The sequence below is a fragment of the Macaca fascicularis genome, chromosome 4 (assembly GCF_037993035.2).
Source record: "Macaca fascicularis isolate 582-1 chromosome 4, T2T-MFA8v1.1".
Classification (NCBI taxonomy): Eukaryota; Metazoa; Chordata; class Mammalia; order Primates; family Cercopithecidae; genus Macaca; species Macaca fascicularis.
The window spans coordinates 126,187,195-126,208,610 of record NC_088378.1 but is presented as its reverse complement, the minus strand read 5'-3'; the positions used below and the strand labels follow the sequence as shown (position 1 = coordinate 126,208,610).

At 33.8% G+C, this 21,416-nt stretch overlaps 1 protein-coding gene and 1 long non-coding RNA gene across 19 annotated transcripts in view; one reads left to right on the top strand and one right to left on the bottom strand.

The window, feature by feature from the left end:
- SUPT3H (SPT3 homolog, SAGA and STAGA complex component) overlaps window positions 1-21,416 on the bottom strand; it is a 529,437-nt gene that overhangs the window by 495,745 nt on the left and 12,276 nt on the right. For all 18 annotated transcript variants that reach the window (XM_074037868.1, XM_074037869.1, XM_065543947.2 and 15 more), the window contains one exon: window positions 20,574-20,674. Coding sequence is in view for 11 of the 18 variants with exons in the window: in XM_065543947.2 (XP_065400019.1) it covers window positions 20,574-20,674 (101 nt within the window). In the remaining 7 variants the exon portion in view is untranslated. The remainder of the gene's footprint in view (window positions 1-20,573; window positions 20,675-21,416) is intronic.
- Window positions 1-21,416, top strand: part of LOC107129545 (uncharacterized) — a 43,815-nt gene that overhangs the window by 16,060 nt on the left and 6,339 nt on the right. The window lies entirely within an intron of this gene.

Genomic DNA, 21,416 nt, shown 5'->3' with positions numbered 1-21,416 from the left:
CATTCATGTCCAAATGAGCACTGCTTTAGATTCTAAATATCCAGCAGAGAACCCATATATGTACATTTTCCTTTGAACATGTAGAATGGTAACATAATCAATTAAGCACTTAACTGCTTTATGATATGTACAACAAAAACTATTAAGAGGCCACAAAAAAGCTATGCCTACCACAAATTTAAAACCTATTAAAAATCAGGAATGTCAAAAGCATGTTGGCTTTTTGGGTAAAGTGTATAAACTAGCTCTTCATGCTTGGCTAGGAAAGCTTAGAGGAAAAAAATGCTAAATATGAAAGATGAGTCTGCCTTTAAGACAAAAAAGAAATATACTTGGTGGACCTAAAAAGGAAGGTCACTTCAGATATCAAAAATGCAATAAACCAAGATTCAGAGCTATGACAAGGGAGACAATAAAACTAATGGTACAGAATTTTTAAATCCCTGAAGTTCAAGGGGCTCTTTATAAGCAGGACAGTTGAGTAGTTACCACGTACTACGCTCTTAAGCCAGGCTTCATTCTGGTGAGTTTAGAAATCTGTTTCACCTAGCTGAATCAGAATTTAGCAAACTGATTTATGTAACAAAAAGGCTGTATATTAAAACGTTCCTCATGGGATGAAACAGAGGAAAAACTACCCACCCATCTGCCCTGCCTCACATGGATGTTTTGAGATTTAAATGAGATATTAATACAAGATGTCGGGATACTTATAAAAATCTTTGACACTTTATAAAAATATCAAAGATAAGTTATTACAATTCAGTATTATAAAAAAATCAAACTTTTGTTCACCTGATTGTTAAAGACTGTAAAATGTCATGCTCAAATGACGTGTTTTCCTATTTGCTATGAAGTTGACAGTAAAACTTTTGGCCCATCTCAGCAACCAGAGGGACTTTATTATATGCATCTCTGCAGACTTTTACCTCCTAGATTAATTTTGTATCTCTACTCCTTTCAGGCTTCATCCCAATTTCCAGTTTTTAATCCTTTGGTATTATAAATAATTATGATAGACTCCTCAAATCTTTTCAAAATCAATCAGGATACAAATGATAAACCAATGCTCATAAATTAATGCTGCAGCTTAATGGCACGATCAGCTTGCTAGTCCTCTAAGATAGAAACCATGGAATCATTTTTGGTAACTAATTCTCTAATCTCATAAATCCCCAAGACCTAACAATCTAACCTACGCAATATCACTTACACTAGATTGCTATTCTTCATTCCCATTCCCTCTTACATGGACTACTACAACAGGTCTTTCCACAGCCAACTCATTTTATGTGCTGCATTATCAATTCTTCTTAATGAGTATCAACGCACACCATACCTTTATCTTTTCAAACATTTTTCAAAGGTTTCCGATTGTCTTTGAAAAAGACTTAACCCCTCAGTCTTCCAAAGCTTGCCACATTTTGATACTAATCATGTTTTATCTGTATTTTCTATGACCTAGTTTCTCTCTACACAGTAAGTTATTTGCCCCAGATGCCTCATCCCTGCCTCTGTGTCTTTGATCATGCTGTCTCCTGTACTTGCAATATTCCCTACCTATCCTCACTGTCATCCTACCTACAAATATCTACAGGGCTAAATATTGCCTATTCTTGAAGACAAAACTCAAATTACACTATTTTCACTAGCTTTCATCCTCCAAATTGAAAATTCTATGATCCACCTCCATATTCCTACAGTAGTACATCTGTAACTCTTTTCACATACTTATCTGCATCTACCACCTGTCATTCTCTCAGTTTCTATGTGTGTAAGATTCTCACTCTACTTATACATATATGTAAACATATATAATTCTACTAGACAGGTGATACTGAAGCTTTTTAATTGCAAAATCCATTTTTCATAGGAAATGCTACAAGAAAGCCCAATAAATAAAACAGATTTTTAAAGGAATCCACAGGGTTGAAAGAAAGAAGGGTTGAGAGGGTAGCTAGAACCTCGCATGCCCTCCCGAGCAGCCCCACAGGCAACTTCATTAAGCACAGAGATACAATACAGTACACTAAACTACACACTCTCTTGGTAGCACAGATACACAAGAATTCCCTCTCTCCCACTCTTAATTTCTTTTCACATCACCTAGCCAAATGCCTGGCATATAAGAGGAATTCAATAAACATTTCTTTTTTTTTTTTTTTTTCTTGAGATAGGGTCTCACTCTATTGCCCAGGCCAGAGTGCAGTGGTGCAATCTCGGCTCACTGCAACCTCCACCTCCCGGGTTCAAGCGATTCTCTTGCCTCTGCCTGACTAGCTGGGATTATAGGCACAGGCCACCAAGCCTGGCTAATTTTTGTATTTTTTTAGTAGAGACCTGGTTTCACCACGTCAGGCTGGTCTCGAACTCCTGACCTCAGGTGATTTGCCCACCTTGGTCTCCCAAAGTGCTGGGATTATAGGCGTGAGCCACCGCACCCAGCCTCAATGAACATTTCTTAAATGAATTAATGAGCTAATAGATGGAAGTGGATGGACAAATAAATGCCTAAACAAAAAGTAGGAGGACTTAGCAAAGGAACGTGGTAACAGCTAAAGAAATACTATATAAGAAAAGAAAATGCCTTAAAAATAACTTTTATGGCTGAAAAGAGAGGTGGTACTTTATATAATTAAAAACTGAACACATTTTCAATAAAAATACCCCACAAATATGTGTGAGTTTACTATCAAAGAAAGAAGCCAAGACTAAAGAATTATTTACATATATCATATTAAGATAAGTGAAATAATGGGACATCTGGTTAACATCTAAATTTAATTTATATTCAACAGCTTAGAATTCAGAGATATCATAAATTAAACTACAGTGAATACATTTCTTTAAAATGAATTCTATTTCACTGATATACATATGACTGTTAGGGAAGAGTATTCTGATTTTCTTTTTAAGATGTATTTCCTTCTTTCTCAAGTTACAAATGTAAAGTTCTGCAATTGTATTTAAAATCTTTTGGTGGTAGATGTGCACAAAAGAAATACCTCAACATAAATCACTATGGCACATAATGAACCCAAAAGGAATATCCACGTATCATTATAGGCAAGATGTTAAGCTTGACAAAAACAAAATCTAACCTTTAATATATTTTTTAAACTGGTTAATAAACATAAATGCAGCAAGGCTTACATTCCATATATTTTTAAACTCCCCAGCATCCTTGGGGTCTGTCCGCAAAAGCAAGGGAGTATGCACATGACAGAGAAAAAAGTTTTAAATAAAGGAAACACAATCCTGTGAGATTATTCCCTTTAAATAGAAGAGTGAAATCCAAATACTTTATTTTTCTACATCAAAGAAAGAACTTCACAATTCTCTTTTTTTTAAAAAAAAGACGTATATTTCATTAAAACACTGTCTATTTATCAGAGAATAATTCTGTATTCACGGTGTAATTACTATTTTTAAAAAATACTACATGCCTACTGAAATAATGAAACAGAATGTCAATATGGTTATCTGTGAATGAAAAAATTCTTTCCTTCTTTAGTTCTAGAGATTCCAAAATCTCAAATAAATGCATCACTTTTACAATCAGAGGAAGTTTAAGGTTATATAAATAGGTATGTATGCATGTGAACACGTGTGTGGATATGTGGTCTGTGTATGTATCCTTCTAAATGGCCTGCTATGTCTAGCTGTTTTTACATTAAAAGCAGCACCTTTCTCATTTCCATAGAAATGAGAAAAAAAAGGGGTATACTTACATTATTTAATAATTAAGAAAATCAGTTTAAATCTCTCTAATATAACATAGCAGTTAAAAGTCTGACTCTGGAGTCAGAAAGACCTAATGTAATCCCAGTTCTACCAATGAATAGGTGGATGATTCTGGAAAGTTATTTAATTTCTATTAAATTCTAAATTCTAAAAAAAGTTATCTACCATTAGCTCTATTGTCTCCTCGTTTTCTTAATCTAAAATTTGGCAATAGGCAGGCATGGTGGCTCACACCTGTAATCCCAGTACTTTGGGAAGCTGAGTTAGGAGGATCAGTTGAGGTCTAGAGTTCGAGACCAGCCTGACCAACAAGGTGAAACCTCGTCTCTACTAAAAATACAAAAAAAAAAAAAAAAAAAAACAGCCAGGTATGGTGGCACATGCCTGTAGTCCCAGCTACTCAGGAGGCTGAGGCAGGAGAATCACTTGAATCCGAGAGGTGGAGGTTGCAGTGAGCCAAGATCCTGCCACTGCACTCCAGCCTGGGTGACAAAGTAAAACTCCACCGCAAAAAAAAAAAAAAAAAAAAAGGCAGAATCATTCAAGTAACAGGGCGTTAAATGAAATAATATATAGGAAGATGTTAGTGCACAATACCTATTTAGTGATGGAAGTGATACTTCCTCTTCCCACAACTCTGTGTAACCAAAATTCCTATCTATCCTTGATGTTTCAGTTTAAATGAACTCTCTTTGGGAGGCTTTAGTTCCCCCATTACTATTTCATAGTATCCTGTACATTTTCCTTCAGAGTCCTTATCACAATTTATAATTATTAATTTCCACAAATGTATACACAGTTCATGGCACACCATATGTACTTAGTAAATGTTGAATAAATGAATTTATGAGTAGAAAGAGGTTTATAATCTTTCCACTGGTATCATTAAATTCTGTCTCTACATAATCAGTGGGATCCTGATTATAAATGTTACTGCCTATAATACAAACAGGGTATTTAAATTTCAATTTAGTTCTTCTAGGGACAACTACACTAGAGGGGGAAAAAAGAACATCACTAGTATTTCAGTCTACTTCTACATATTTAAAGTCACAATTATGGAATCACAATAATTCTCTATATTTTGTACCACAATCTTCCATTTAATGAGTCCACTAAAATAAGGATTAAGAAAAATGTTGGTTATTTCTTGGCTTTCCAGTTTACCTGCTGAGTTTTCTTTAAATCACCATCTGCTACAACTATGATTAAATTAGCCACTTATTGATAAATCAGGGGCACTACAAGATAACATTATATAAAAGCACTGGTTTTCCAAATATGGTCTCTGGATCACCAACATCAACATCACCTGGGAATTTATTTGAAAGGCAAATTGTTGAGTTCACCCTTGATTTACTCAATCAGAAAGGCTGGAGGTGAGATCCAGCAGTTTTATGGTTCAGCAAGGCTCTCAGGTGATTCTAATGCACACTAAAGTTTGGGAACCATTGCACTGGAAGATTCATTTTTTTAAGTCATAGGTTGTTTCACTGGTTTTCATCAATTTGCTGCTCTTTATATTTCATCATTAAAATTACATTATGTCATTATAGTCTCTAAAATACTCTAAAGTCTGACAAACAGGTCATCTGTCAGAATATAAGGCAACCAAACAATGAATGCTTAACATACAATTCCATCCACTGCATAATCAGTTCATGTTGTCAATGTTCTCTTTTATTCAAAAGTAATTCCTTTTACATTCCTTTTAAATAAAAAGATATTTGCTTCAGAAAAACTAATTTCAAGTAAAACTGGGAAGTGACTCAAATAAGCAATTACTCTTTTCAAAGGTTTTGTTAGTCACAGGAAAAAAAATTACCAGAGCCAAAACTATATAGTAGTATTGCCACTATATGTAAAGATGCATACAATTAAGTCTAAAGTTTTTAGTGCACAAAACTGTAAACTGCAAGATACAGTTTACCACAAAAACAAAGTATTTCTGAGAAATGAGAAATAATATTGATATTTCAAATACAATTAGAATGTAGCCATGAGATTAGAATGTAGCCATGAGATTAAGGATTTTTTGTTTGTTTTATTCACTGCTACATCTCTAGAGCCTAGAACAGTGCATAGTACACAGCAGGCATCCACTTGGTATTCATGAATGAATCAACAAAAACATTTGTATATAATAATCTTCTACATTAAATGTGGTCTGCCAACAGGTGCTAGTCTAAGAACTGTTTCAAGTACACAATAAAATACAAGGAATTAGCATCAGAATGTAAATCAATTACATTAGGTAATTTGTAATACACGCCGTTTAATTTCTGCTTTTATCACAAGAAAACTATTTCAACGAAGGAAGCAGGGAATTGGTTTACATTCTGGCTCAAGCTACTTTCTCACAGAAGACCAGTAACAGCCACAAACTTGCTGATTAACACTGCTTTAGACTAAATGTTGAGAGTAGAAATGAGAGGGAAAAATGGGATAAAAACTAACTTCAAAGCAAATAATAATTTGTAAAAATAATGTCTGGCTGCTAAAACGTGGTCATAATCATATTACTGTGCCTTTTAAAGGAAGTTTATAAAACACATGAAAACAACAAAAAAATTTAAGGATAAGCTCTTTTTGTCAGCTAAATGCCAGGTTCTAATCAGGAAATTTAAGATATCCCGGTAGTGTCCAAATGAATGAAGTCTTTACATTTTCAGACTGATTTATAATAGCTCGGGGTCCCCAACCCCCAGTTCCAGTTTGTGGCCTGTTGGGAACCAGGCTGCACAGCAAGAGGTGAGTGAACATTACCACCTCAGCTCTGCCTCGTGTCAAATCAGTTGCAGCATTAGATTCTCCAACCCTGTTGTGAACTGCACATGCCAGGCATCTAAGTTGTGCGCTCCTTATGAGAATCTAATGCCTGATGATGTGAGGTGTAACACTTTCATCCCAAAATCATACTCCCCATGTTCCCACCCCACCAACCCAGGTTTGTGGAAAAAATGTCTTCCATAAAACTGGTCCCTGGTGTCAAAAAGGTTGAGGACCGCTGTAACAGCTGGTCACAGAAACTAAGATACATACAAAAAAAAAAATGTGCTAAATTAGTGAAAACACTTCAAGTATACTACTCATCACTTCAGCCACACCCACAGAGACTGCCCTCCTACACTACACTGTCCCATCAAGATCACAATTTCCTATGAATTCTACGAAATTCAACACCTACCAGGAATACTTAGGTACCAGGCACTGTAAAACATGAAGTTTAAAACAATCCCCATAATCAGGGAGCTTACAGTGAGGAAGAGAGGTAGAAAAATACAAAGATCACTGTAACATAGTAAAATGAGGACTTAAGAGTATTACAAGTTACCACAGCACACAGAAAGGGAACTGAGTAGAGAGGTCAAAGAAGACTTCCGGGAAGATGGGATTTCCAAGGTGATACTTGTATTTTCTGTTACATTTTCTGTTCCTCCAGCTCTCTTAATGACTACTTCTACTCTACCTAGTTTTATACTTCACTAAAATCTCCAATCCCTTCTCCCTCCCCATTTTTCTCCAAATTGATCAACTCCATACTTTCTATTCTATACTTCCCAACCAGCCCAAAATTAGTGATCAGAACCTCCAACATCTCAAATTTCAATAGCCTTCTGCCACATCTGCCCTTCAAATACCTAAATTAACCCAATTATCTTTCTTTCCCAGCCCTATGCCCAGCTGCTGAGCACTTTGAAAGACTGGAATAGAGCCTGTTAGAGGCCTTATAAATGTTGACTAAGCTCAGCTGAGTCCTTGACAACTTAGGCAACAATGAGCATATTCTTAATTAGCTTTCTCTCCCTAACTCTACCACTGACATAACAAACCTTTACCACTCTCTTCCAACTCCCCTACCTCAAACCTTTGCCATCCCAACCAGCTGTCTTGCCAACTTCTTTAAAATGATATGAATGGTAATTAGGCATAGCTGAAAATAAATATTACCTGACGTTTTTTATAAGCAAAGAAAGTGTACTGAACTACAGATTTAGCAATCTAACTAAAACTCCTAACTGTATTTCATTGAGAAAAGAGTCACTCCCAAAGGGCTTACAAATAACCTCTGATCATCAACCTGACAATTTCAGCCTTAGAAAATACAACAAAAAATCTGAACCAAGGAGTAAGCAAACCCCTCTCAAAATTGGTATTATGGTTATGCACCGAAGACCAAGTCGTTTTTTCCAGAAAAGAAAGTGTATCAACTTTTCCTAGTTTATGATCTCTTATTATAGATACAAATCTAATAAACTTGATTACTATACTATTGTAGACTGGAAGCAACATTCAAAAGGAAAGAAGGTGAAACACTGCTGGAGTCTGGCATGACAGCAACAAAATTACCAGCTGCCAAGGGGAGAGAAAACAAAAACTATAAAAATAAATCTATAAATTCAAACTAAATTACAGATTAGGACTATTTATCCTAGACACAAAGTACATTTTATGCTTCTATGATTCACTAGGACATCACTGTATTACAAGCAGAGTACTATGAAGCAACTGTACCTAGTATTCTGTTTATAAGTAGTCATTAATATTCATAATCTACTGTAGAAATAATTTAAAATAGAATCATTTGGTCACTTAGATTATCTTCATGTATTTATGAGATAAAATATATTAAATAACTTTATTCTTTACTACTTATATTGCATAGATATCTACATATATAATTCTATTAGTCAGAATGCAGTTTTATATATCTATTCAAAAATTAAACTGGTCATTTATTTCCAGCCATGTCTACCATTCAAAATTAAGACAATAACTGCATGATTTAAAATTGAGGGAAGAGTTTGGCTGATTTTTACATACTGCAGTCACAGCACAATTCTACATTCTAGCAAGAAAAACAAATATTAAAGAAAACTGAGAAGTTCTTCAGTCTCTAATAGTACAGTAGTTAACCAGCCCACTCATTAGTCAGTTGTTTTTACTGTTTCTCTCCAGTGTTGTTTCAAATAAACTTTCTAAATGTAAAATGATTTCATTAATCAACTTTAAAAGTAAAATGAATTGCACAGACCAATGTCTGAAATCTGAGTACACAGCAAAAAGCAGAAAAAGAAACGAAAAATGAAACTACTTAAAATTTGCACTTAGAATTTGTTTTGGAACTTGATAAAATGATTCCTAAAAATTCATCTGGAAAAATAAAAATAGGAAAAGAGTCAAAAATATTTAAAAAAGAAAAGTTATGCGGATGGACTTGAACTATAATACTAACTATTAAAACACATTAAGAAGCTATAATAACTAAAATAATGCAGTACTGGCAAAGAAACAGACTACTCAATGGAACAAAGCAGAAAATTTTAAAGTAATTTATTATCTGATGAAGGTAGTATTTCAATTCTGAGGAGAAATGAAGGCTTATATAATCTGAGATGGTAAGACCACTGACAAATCAATTTGAAGAAAAATTATTCTTAGAACCCTCCCTGACATCATACAACAAAACAATGGATTAAATATTAAAACCATAAAAACTAAAAATACAAAATGTAAGAAAGTGCATGAAGATATGTATCAAAATCAAGGGTAGGACATTCTGTCAAAGACAGAAGCAATAAGATATATAAGACTGATTAAACTACATGAGCAATGAAAACTCTTATTTTTTTTGTAATCACTATATACGAACCTTAAGGAAACCGAAAGATTTAGGGGCTGGCGGGGAAAATAGGGAAAATGCCAAATATAACCAACAAAAGGTCAGTGCCTTTAGTATATCAAAGGTCCTTAACAGGAAAAAAATAAAATAAGTATAATTATACTAAGAATACAAGCACAAAAGAAGAAATACATATGGCCAAAGTATTTTCAAGCCCAGTTGTCAAAGAAATGCTGAAAAACAACACAATATTTTTACTGTTAAAAACTGTCAGGGAAGATGGAGAGGTACTCTTATAACTTGATAGAAATACATATTAGTTCAACTTTCCTATAGGAAAAATTAGGAAGTTAGTATCAAAAAAGTCTTTGGACTCAAAAATTCCTCCACGACTTTCAAATAGTAGTATCAAGCTTCCATTATATCATTTTTAATAATAGTGGAAAAACTGGACATAACCTAATTACTTAACAGCAGGGGATTAAAAATAATATGATAGATATACATACAATGAAATAAAAAGATCTGATAACATAGACAGTTGTTCACAATATAGTAGGTGAAAGGAAAAAAGGACAGGTACCAAAAAAGCACAATAATGACTAAAAATTACTAAGAACTTAACAAAAAATTAAGTCACACACAAACGTACACACCCCCAAAGTGTATGACTCGCTTGGACAGGAATCATAGACACTTTTATTATCTTCTTTTTTGCTTATCTGAGTGAAGATCTCATTACTTCTACTGCCATTGCTAACTCATTTAGGGCTTGTCTGTTTCCTTGGATAATAAGGGGCTTCACTGCGTTTGAAGCTTTCTGATTTATTCAAACAGTAACTACACAAATGCATGCATGCACACATACACACACACACATACACAGTCTCCTATATGTTGCTATGCAGAGATCTCTAGACATATTTAGAAAAAGAAAAAAAACAGTTTTAGGCCAGGTGTAGCAGGTCACCCCTGTATTTCCAGCACTTTGGGAGGCTGAGGCGGGAGGATCGCTTGAGGCTAGGGTTTATAGTACAGCTTATAAAGATAATGCTGTGTATTTATCAACATGGAAAAGATATACATTAAGTAAAAATCCAAGTTACACAGTAGTAATTATAATACACACTTTTGGTATTTTTTAATTTTTTGTATGCATTGGAAAGAAACTGGAAAGATAAATACCAAAACTTTAATAGCACTCTGAGTTTTTTTTTTGGAGACAGGGTCCCACTCTGTCACCCAGGCTAAAGTGCAGTGGTGCGATCACAGATCACTGCAGACTCACCCACTTGGGCTTAAGCAATCCTTCCACCTCAGCCTCCCAAGCATCAGGAGCCACAGGAGCATACCAAAAGGCCTGGCTTTTCGTTCTTTTTTTTTTTTTTTTTTTTTGGAGATGGGGTACCACTGTGTTGTACAGGGTGGTCTTAAACTCCTGGGCTCAAGCAATTCTCCTGCCTCAGCCTCCCAAAGTGCTGGGATTACAGGCATGAGCCACCATGCCCAGTTCCAATAAGCACTTTAATTTAATTTAATAATTAAGGTGTTAATTATTATCTTTCTGTATTTTCCGATTTTTTTCTTTTCAGAAAACAACTGTCTCTATGAGGAAATATAAAAAAATACTTCATTTATTATAGAATAAAATGTTGATATAACAGCTCTCCTACCCATAAAATTTCCAGGATTTTTTATTGGGGGTGGGGGTTAACTGTTCCTAAAATATAAAATCCACCAATACAGAAAGAAGTGAACCAAGATCTTGTAGCTCCAAAACTAGTCTTCTCCACTGTATCATGCTACCTTAATCACTCAGATGTAGCATTATTTTTCTTTGTATCAATTTGCCCTTTGAAATATTTGTATTTAATTACAAATTCCAGATAAGTGAAGTTTTATTTCTATTAAAAATAAACATTAACTATGTTCACATACTTCTAAAGGATTAGAGATATATAAAAGACATTGATATGCTCAGATTCTAAACTGGAAGAGGCAGAATAAAAAAATACTATCAGTGCTTGACTTAGAAATGGGTTGTATTCCAAGTCTGAATGTTTGGAAAGTAATTCCAACCAAAAAGAATGTTATTTTTGTTGAATAAATAAATATTAATTGATTGCCAGGCCAACCCCAAAAATTTAATTTCCCCCCCTTTCCCCATTAAACACACATTACTGACCAGTGTAATACCGAAGAGAGAGAAAGTCATGAAAGGCTAATAGGACTCTACCAGCCATGGCAAAAACTGGTTGTAACGTAGCTGTTTTAAGACACAGAAACCTATGAAAGGTAAAGAAGAAGAAAGCAGTCAAAGATAATAGTTGTCACTCCTTCTCTAGAAAAGTGGTTGTGTACTCTCTTCTGTCATAGGAAAAAAAATTTTATGCCAATTAGAAAACTTTCTAATGACTACAACATTTTTTTCAAAGGCATATGGTGTTTCACAGTTAAGATTTTTTTTAAAGTCTACATAGATGTCCAAAAAAGATATATTTGCAAAAGATGGCATCCTCATTTGAATATATATTTTTGATATATTTTGATATATACTTTTGATATTAAAAGCACACATACATATACACACATATATGTTAATACATGTTAACATCTTAAAACACATCAGAATGTATCAATTCTCATTTCTTTTTTTTCCTTTTTTCGAGACAAGAGTCTCGCTCTGTCACCCAGGCTGGAGTGTAGTGTTGCAATCTCAGCTCACCGTAACCTCCACCCCCTAGGATCAGGCGATTCTCCTGCCTCAGCCTCCTAAGTAGCTGTGATTAAAGGCATGTGCCACCATACCTGGCTAACTTTTTTTTTTTTTTTTTTTAGTAGAGACAGGGTTTCACCATGGTGGTCAGGCTGGTCTCGAACTCCTGACTGACCTCAAGTGATCTGTCCACCTTAGCCTCCCAAAGTGCTGGGATTATAGGCGTGAGCCACCTCACCTGGCCCAATTCTCATTTCTTTGGCTGTAATGTAAAAGTGTCCACCAATCTCACATCTAGAGATAATCAAAACTGTGCTTTGGCAAACTTAACTATCATGGGACTTCAGAACCAGCAAAAAGTCAAAATCAGCAAGATTTATTCCTCTATATTAAGAATTTACTATTCTTTTCTAAAATTACACTCACCTTTTTAATTTACAGAATTTACTGTAAAGAGGCAAATCAATATATAATCATAGGCATCAAATATTAATTTCCTATCTAAAATTATTAACCACTCTCTGATATATTTTTAGTAATGAAGAATCCATTTTTATCTAGTACCTTTTTTATTTTTTATTTTTTGAGACAGTCTCACTGTGTTACCCAGGCTGGAGAACAGTGGCAGGATCATGGTTCACTGCAGCCCTGACCTCCTAGATGCAAGTGATCCTCCTGCCTCAGCCTCCCAAGTAGCTGGGACTACAGGGCCCAGATAACTGCTTTTAATTTTATTTTCTATAGAGACAGCATCTCAAGTATGTTGCCCAGGCTAGTCTCAAAACTCCTGGCCTCAAGAGATCCCCCGACTTCAGTCCTCCAAAGTGCTGGGATTACAGACATGAGCCACCACACCTCGCCCCACTTTTCTAAAGATAAATTTTGAAGCTGGTACATTTAAATTAACAGGTTTTCAAAATATCACCATAATAAAAATAATGAATTGATAGAACACTTCACAACATATTGCTAATTTCACAGCTACCAGAAATTTTGCAAATCTAGCTACATAAAAATGAGAACCTAAAACTCATGATGACATTATATATTCAATTATACATGCTGACATGATAATCAAGTGTAATACAATACATTCAGAGTTACAGTCAGAGGATTTTTCAGAAAGACTAAGCGTGTGTGTGTGTGTGTATATATATATAGAGAGAGAGAGAGAACACACATTCACAAAAGATCATTTTTAAGAAACTGAACACATTTCTTTATTATTCATACTTTCTAAAAAATGGAACATAAATGTAATATTAAACTTCTCAATCAAATCCGACTTGCCAAAGTAGCCAAATATTAACATCTTCAAAGCTATAAAGAACTGTGGGACAATGACAACTTAAAAAAGAGAGAGGGCAAAAAAGTAGATCAATGACTGTGTTAAAATCAAATATAAAAACAGGTTATAACATGTAAAATGTATTTTTCCCAATCTCAAAAAAATATAATACATGCAACCCAGAAAAGAAGCATTCTATATATAATTTATATTTACTATATTTCTTCTGTGCTGCCCAATATGGTAGCTATTTGCTAAGTTTAGGGCTAAACTTAAATAAAATTTACAATTCAGTTGCTCAGCTGCCTGGCTTATTTAATATACTCAATAGGCACCCGTGGCTAGTGGCTATCACACTGGACAAAAAAGAAATAAAATTTCTATCACTGTGGAAAGTTATACAGCATGCTATAATGTCGACAAATCCTTTCTTCTCTATAATTATGAAATTCTTCCCATTAAATTGCAAATATTTCCCCCTATACTTGAATTACTTTTTATAAACTCCTTAATCAGTGTGTTGATGATGATATTTATTTTTTAAAAAGGTGATGGTAACAATAGCACAATGTTTATCATCTGCCAGGAACTATACTAGTGTTTTAATTCAATCATCTCATTTAATCTTCGGACTAACCCTGTGAGGTAGATACAAGTTCACAATCTCTTATCTGAAACATGCATTTCAGAATACAAAGTTTTCAGATTTTTGAAAGTTAATACTGTACATAAATCACATAACACTTTCAGTAGAGTCTAGAGAAGTATTCAGGAACATGGTGAAATGTATGAACATTCACTCTAAAATTAAGAAAAGACCATAAATAGCTATACATCAATTACAGCCTGGCTCTACCATCAAATTAGTTCAGAACAGGGATTGCCACTCTCCAATGTGATAATCAGCAACTATACTGCAATTTTAGGCTGATGGATCTGTGAATTTTTACCTATTTTTCCCCATATAACTAAGGATTTTCATCACAGAATTACTCAAATAACTTCATCTACCTGAATTTCAAGACTTCATTTCTATAAGTAAGCAAGACACTTTTTTCCCTGGTAATTACACATATAATCCTAAACTAAAAGTTCTAATTATTACTTTCTCGTGAGAGAACTGATAGTAATATTTAAAAAAAAAAAATTATTTTATTTAGCCACATTTATAAAATGACATTTTTTAACACAAGCACTTAATTTAACTGGATCTAGAAACTTAAAGATTTCCTATTTCATTCCTGAAAGGAAAAAAGACTTTCCATTACACAGTGTTTTTATGTTCTCAATCTGCTTTTATACATATTCTCACTTTCAGGAAATCTGCCTTAATACATATTCTCACATTACAATTTGAAAACATTCCTGATTACTATTATAGTTATAAACTAAAGCATATCTTAAAATATCCCACACAGATGCATTTCACAAAAAGTAAATGGGTAAGTTTACCACATATTTTAGTGTAATTTAAATATGAGAAATTAAGATCAACGATTATTTAACAGTGATAAAACATAAAAGTAGGATAGACATTTAAATATTCAAATAATATGGCCATATTTATATCCAAAATTATGAAATAACACAAATATGAGCATCTAATAAGGAGTATATGGTAAGTATAGAATTTCCATGAAAATTATCCTTTCTTTTAGTTACTGATATGCCCTTGCTGAAAAAAATTTGTTAAGATACAGGAAACTACAACAAATGCCATGATAGTATAAAAATGACAGGCTGGGCACAGACGCTCATGCTTCTAATCCCAACACTTTGGAGGTCAAGGTGGGAGGATCACTCGAGCCAAGGAGTTCGAGATCAGCCTAAGCAACATGGCAAAATCCTGCCTCTACAAAACAATACAAAAATCAGCCAGGTGTGGTGACCCACCCCTGTAGTTCCAGCTACTTGCTGAGGCAGGAGGATCACCTGGGACCTCGTTACTAATAACCAAGCAATCAACTGAAAAAACATTCAGCTTCCACATTTTATTTCATTATAGCACAGTAGTCGCACATAAACTGTTAAAAGTTAATTTATAAACTAAATTTTGTAAATCAAAATAAAAAGTTTATTAACTGAAATGCAGTTTAGCATAAGTGTCAAGAGCACAGAATCTGGAATCAGACTTTCTGGCTTTAATCCAGAATTTGCCACTGACTATAGGATAATATTTGGTGAGTTACTCCACCTTTGTGTCTCTATTCTTTCATCTATAAAAGGGGAATAATAGCATCTACCCTCACAGAGTTGTGTGAGGATGAAATGAAATGGCATATGGGAGGTACTCAAGAGAGTGTCTGGTACACAGCATGCTCTATACAAGTATTCATTATTATCACTGATACTATTAAAGCACCTTTGGAATTATAGTAGGTTCATACTTTTTATCTTCAGGAGTTTTTATTTCTTCCAGTTTCCTGAAAAACTTAAATGAACCAGGGAAACAATATCTGAAGGAAGCCTGTGTTAGCTTAAAAACCCGTCTACTAAAAATTCAGAGACTATACATATCAGGGCTCTCTAAAGTTAGATGAAGGGGGCACACATTCTTTCACAGCTCATATCTTCATAATACTTAAAAAATAGTCAAGTGATACCATTTCACATACAAAACAAAGGTCTAGTATAGTGCAGCAGTGAATAAATGGTCATTGCTATTTATCCCAAACACACTCAGGAGAAGCAGCAAATGTTACTGAGAAAATTATTAGTTCAGTTTTGGACATTCTAAATTCGAGGTGCTCACAGAATACTCAACAGACATTCCAGGAAGCGGGCAGAACTACAGACCTAAACATAGGTAGCTTATCCTCAGAAGAGTTCCTCATTCCCTCCTTTGTACTATCATGGAATTTTTCGCATCCTATTTCATTACAAATATTTGTCTCCTTCTCTACTGCTAGACTATACGCCTCTTGAAGGCATTCAGTTCCTGCCATATAAGAAGGACTCAGTAAATGATTTTTAGCTGGGCACAGTGGCACAATCCTGTAGTCCAAGCTATTTGGGAGACAGGGGCAGGAGGGTCACTTGTGCCTAGGAGTTCAAGATCAGCCTGGGCAACATAGAGACCCCATCTCAAAAATACAAAGGTAATTTTTTAAAATGCAAAAATTGTAGAACTGTACAATTTAAAAATGTATTTTATTATATGTAAGCAAATTCTGACTAAATTTTTTTTTAATTTCTGGATGTTAGATAAGGATGAAATTTTCATTTGGAAGAATTCTTACAATATAAAAGTAACATGTAAACAAGATTTTTTCAATGTTATTGCTATTTATCCCAAAAACTCCCAATTTTTAAAAATGTGGTGACATTATAATTACTAAGCACTACTGAGCTGTGAAACCTGGCATCGTCATACTCAGGCCTGTAACTCTAAAAATGTACATGACAAGGCAGGAAATATATAAATGGGTAAAGTAAGGAAGAACTCAATGAAGACTCTCAAAGTGCATTTAAATTACTTAAAATTCTGAAGAAGTTTGTTAAAATACCTGTAATGTCGATGAAAAGATTTCATTTTAAAATTTACAGGCTGCTTGAGTTCAATAACCTAAAAATGAAAAACCTCTGGACCATTCCAGTACAGGTTATTCAAAGGAGCTGTGATAAACAGCATATAGCAAATATGCTCAGTTATATGCACTAGGTAAGGCACAACTGCTATCATCCCAACCCACTAACACTTGTTAGACTACTAATCCTTTCCTTTGAAATCTGTAAGAAGAGGCCAGGCACGGTGGCTCACGCCTGTAATCCCAGCACTTTGGGAGGCCAAAGCAGGTGTATCCCTTGAGGTCAGGAGTTTGAGACCAGCCTAGCCAACATGGTGAAACCCCATCTCTACTAAAAATACAAAAATTAGCCTGGCATGGTAGCACATGCCTGTATTCCCAGCTACTTGGAAGGCTGAGGCAGAAAAGTCACTTGAGGCCGGGAGGCTAAGGTTGTAGTGAGCAGAGATCGGGCAACTGCTCTCCAATCCGGCAACAAAACTAGATTCCTCTCAAAAAAAACAAAAAACAAAAAAACAAAAAACAACAAACAAACAAAAAAAACTTCTGTTAAGAATGTTTCACTGGTGGAATTTGCCACCCAAATTCAAAATACAGTAAGTTCTCCAAGGCTCTAATACTAGGACAGATTGGTTGCCAGTTCTATATTTAATAGCAGATCATGACCATTTCATTTGTGCTTGACAACTAGACAACTTGCAGTGAAACCATTTCCCAGAAATGACACTACAATATTGTCACTTATTTAGAGGCCAGGGACCCAAAAGAACAACAACTCATTAATAGTGAATGGATGGGGAAGGCAGCAGCAGAGGATTGAAAAGGAGCAATATAAAAGGCTTAGAACCATGAACAGCAGCAGTAAAGTAGGGATTCCCAGAATGAAATTACTGTAACACAAAATAAACATAGCAGCATAAGTCCACACTTTCTCATTTGAAATACACATAAGAATTAAATATATATTGAGTCTAATTTTATACAATCAAAAGCCTAAACATCTTGATAACAATAGAAATACTGGTAAATTTAAAAAGACTCTCCCAATTTTGGCCCTGTTTCCCTGTTCTATAAAGAAATTCATAAGCGGGGGGGGAAAACTTCAAACCATAAATGATGAATGTAACTATTAGGAATGGCCTCTCTATGAGGTCTGAAATAGAAGGAAAATGTACATTTCTTCCAGAGTTGTAGCCAACAATAACTTTTGCATTCCGAATCCAGCTTAGGTACATTGGTTGGGAAGATGTTTGCAAAAGTATTTAATAAGAAAGTGCTGAATTTAGCCTTTATTTTTTCTCAGTTTTTTTAAAATGGCCCAAGGTCCATCAAATGCACTAAACAGAAATTCTCCTAAGTATAAATGACAAAAGAATACTCTACAAGCTTTTAATTAAATTTTTAATTTTTGTGGGAACATAGTTTGGTTTTTTTAATATTTTATTTTTAATTTTGGTGGGTACATAGATTTTTTAATTTTTATTTTTAATTTTTGTAGCCTTCTTCTCAAAGACAACTGTCTTTTACAGATCAGAGATTATCAAACTTTTTCTGTAAAAGACCATATAGCAAATATTGTCAGTTTTACAGGTCATATAGTCTCTGTTGCAAATACTCAACTCTGGCACAGAGCATGAAGGCTTCAATAGACAACAGATAGATGAATAAGCCTGGCTATGGTACAATGAAAATTATATTTACAAAAATAGGCAGCAAGCCCATGGCCATAGTTTGTTGACTTCTGCTACAGGACATCTGTTTTTAACTTTACTAACAAGTATATTGTTTTAATAAATACTATAAATTTCGAAATAAGATGTCTGGGATTTGCTTTAAAATACTTCATTTTTTTTTTAAAGGGAGAAAGGTAAGGAGAAAGGTTAAATAAGACTGGAAAAACACAATTATTGTTAAAGCCCGATTATGGGTATATGGGTTTCATTACACTGTAAGCTTGAAAATTCCCAAATTAAAAGTTTTAAAAATACAAGGTAAATCAATGAACCAGCTCTACAGAAAATGAATTTTTTCACCTTACTCTAAAACTTTTAAAACATGCTTAGTATTTTTAAACATAATTAACATAATACAACATAAAAGATTCTTAATATAAAGCCACTAAACTATAATGAAAAAACTTAAACTAATCCACAAAAATGTACATAAGCATAAACCCTTAAAATTCTCCATAATTTAAAATATAGGCTCACTTCATACAGTTGCTAAATATGTCACATTTATTGGCATCTCATCTGAAAGGTGCAATCAATTTTTGGCTTTAAAATATTTTTATAAGAAATATATTATTTATATTAACATATAATAGGTTTATTACTTTTCAAGTTAATACATAAATGTCTTTCTTTTTAAATTCTAAGTAATTTTGGCAAACACGGGAAAACCCTGCCTCTACTAAAAATACAAAAATTAGCCAAGTGTGGTGGCACACCCCTGTAATCCCAGCTACTTGGGAGGTGGAGGCAGGAAAATCGCTGAACCCAGGAAGTGAAGGTTGCAGTGAGCCAAGATTGTGCCACTGCACTCCAGCCTGGGCAACAGAGTGAGACTCTGCCTCAAAAAAAAAATTTTTTTAATAATAAATTCTAAGTAATAAATATTAATAACTATAACCGTAATAAACAAATATTCTTCAGGATCTTCAATGATTAAAAGTATAAAAGGATCCTGAGGCCAAAAAGTTTGAGAGCTCCTGAACTAAATGTTTTCAATATTGTATAAAGTAAGTTCATCATGCAATTACAAGACATATACTCAAACTCATTTTACCTTTTAACAGTAATCATCACATAGTGACATTAATTCAACTATGAAGGCTATCAATTTAGCCACAAGAGGAAGACACTTAAACCTTCAACAGAAATATTCTTTTAAACTACCTGATAAGTCATGAGTATGAATATGAATCCACAGGATAAGTCATGAATCCACAGGATAAGAAGAGCACTATAATATGTGGTCCCCCATCTTATACAGACAATTGTCTCCTGAACCAATATAATGAAAAACTACCATGTGTCAAAAGACATTTCTAATAAATGTGCCACCTCTTATCAAATCAAGAGATGTAGTTTCACTTAATGCAAGAAACCAGAAATCAAGCTGAACAGAGTCTTAAGAAATCTTAATGACTCTGCAACTTCCCAAAGATTGAATACATCTGTTTTTTAAATGCTCTAAGTTTTCCCCAATGTTCTGAAACAGTGATTTCAAATATTATCAAAACTAAAAACTAATTTAAATTAGGCTTATTGAATTATTATGACAGTTGAGAAAAACTAAGACCTTCCACGTGAAAACATTCCAACCGTCCAAGAATATAATCAGTCTCAAAATTTCCTAAATCTATAAACTAGAATAGAAATAAACAATACATAACACAGACTCAGACAAATATTAGAGCAAATATGTCCACATAATTATTCATTCTATCATTTATAAAGATGAACCAATACTCATTTTTCAAATACAGTACCACTGTAGCATTTTTAACCAATTTTGCCTCTACATACAGCAATTTAAAATGTTATCACAGTATTTCATTTTTACTTGATTAATAACAAATTATTCCCAAGTTTTATAAATGTTATGTCTATTGCCTTTCAACATGAATAAATTTAAAATAGTAATAGCAACAGCATGCAAGGATATACTTACATCATACTCTGTAATTCTGTTGCAAAGCTTATAGACTTCCCTGTATTCCTTCCACTACTTGAAGTTGCAGTAGACATTGGACTAGCTGCAGTATTATTCATCTAAATAAAAAGGAGAAATAAAGCTTACAAAATATACCTAGCTATAAGTAAATGCAAAAAAAAAAAGGAAGCAAATATAAATTATTTCAAAAACTAGAGAAAATTTAAATTTCTGATTTGCTTTGCATAAAACTGATTCACTTATACTTAATGTTGTTTATTAAAATGAAATAGCAAGGTGGAAAAAAACTAGTTAAGTAAGATGTCGGCCAATTACTTCAGTGATAAATACTTTAGCACCTATTTTATGATAGGTAATGTAAAAACAGTATTTATTAACATATTTTACTAGAGCTAATTGGTTTTCAAAATGAGCTTCAGGGAGCCCTATGGTTCATCAGCAATGCTTCAGGGAGTTCCAGGTGGACCCCAAGCACAACACACCCCCAGTTTAAAACAGAACAACTCTGACTTTTCTAGTTGATATATGAGGGTTCCAAGTAAGATTTCATTTAAAGAAACAATTCCACAGCTGAAAGATACAAAATTAGAAAACTACAGCATAATCTAATTCCCATTTGAACAAAAGTCTAAAATACAAATAATATTGTCAATCAGTAGATCAAAAGCATTGTGATATTTTATAATCCTATGGGTAAATAACTTATTCAATTTAAAATGTGACATTTTCCCAATAAAATTAAGGTGATGCATAATGATAAATTGGGTGCCAATCCTAATGTATGCCATTTTATTTAATGCATTAAAAAAATTAGCAAGATTTAGTCAAAGTAACATTAAA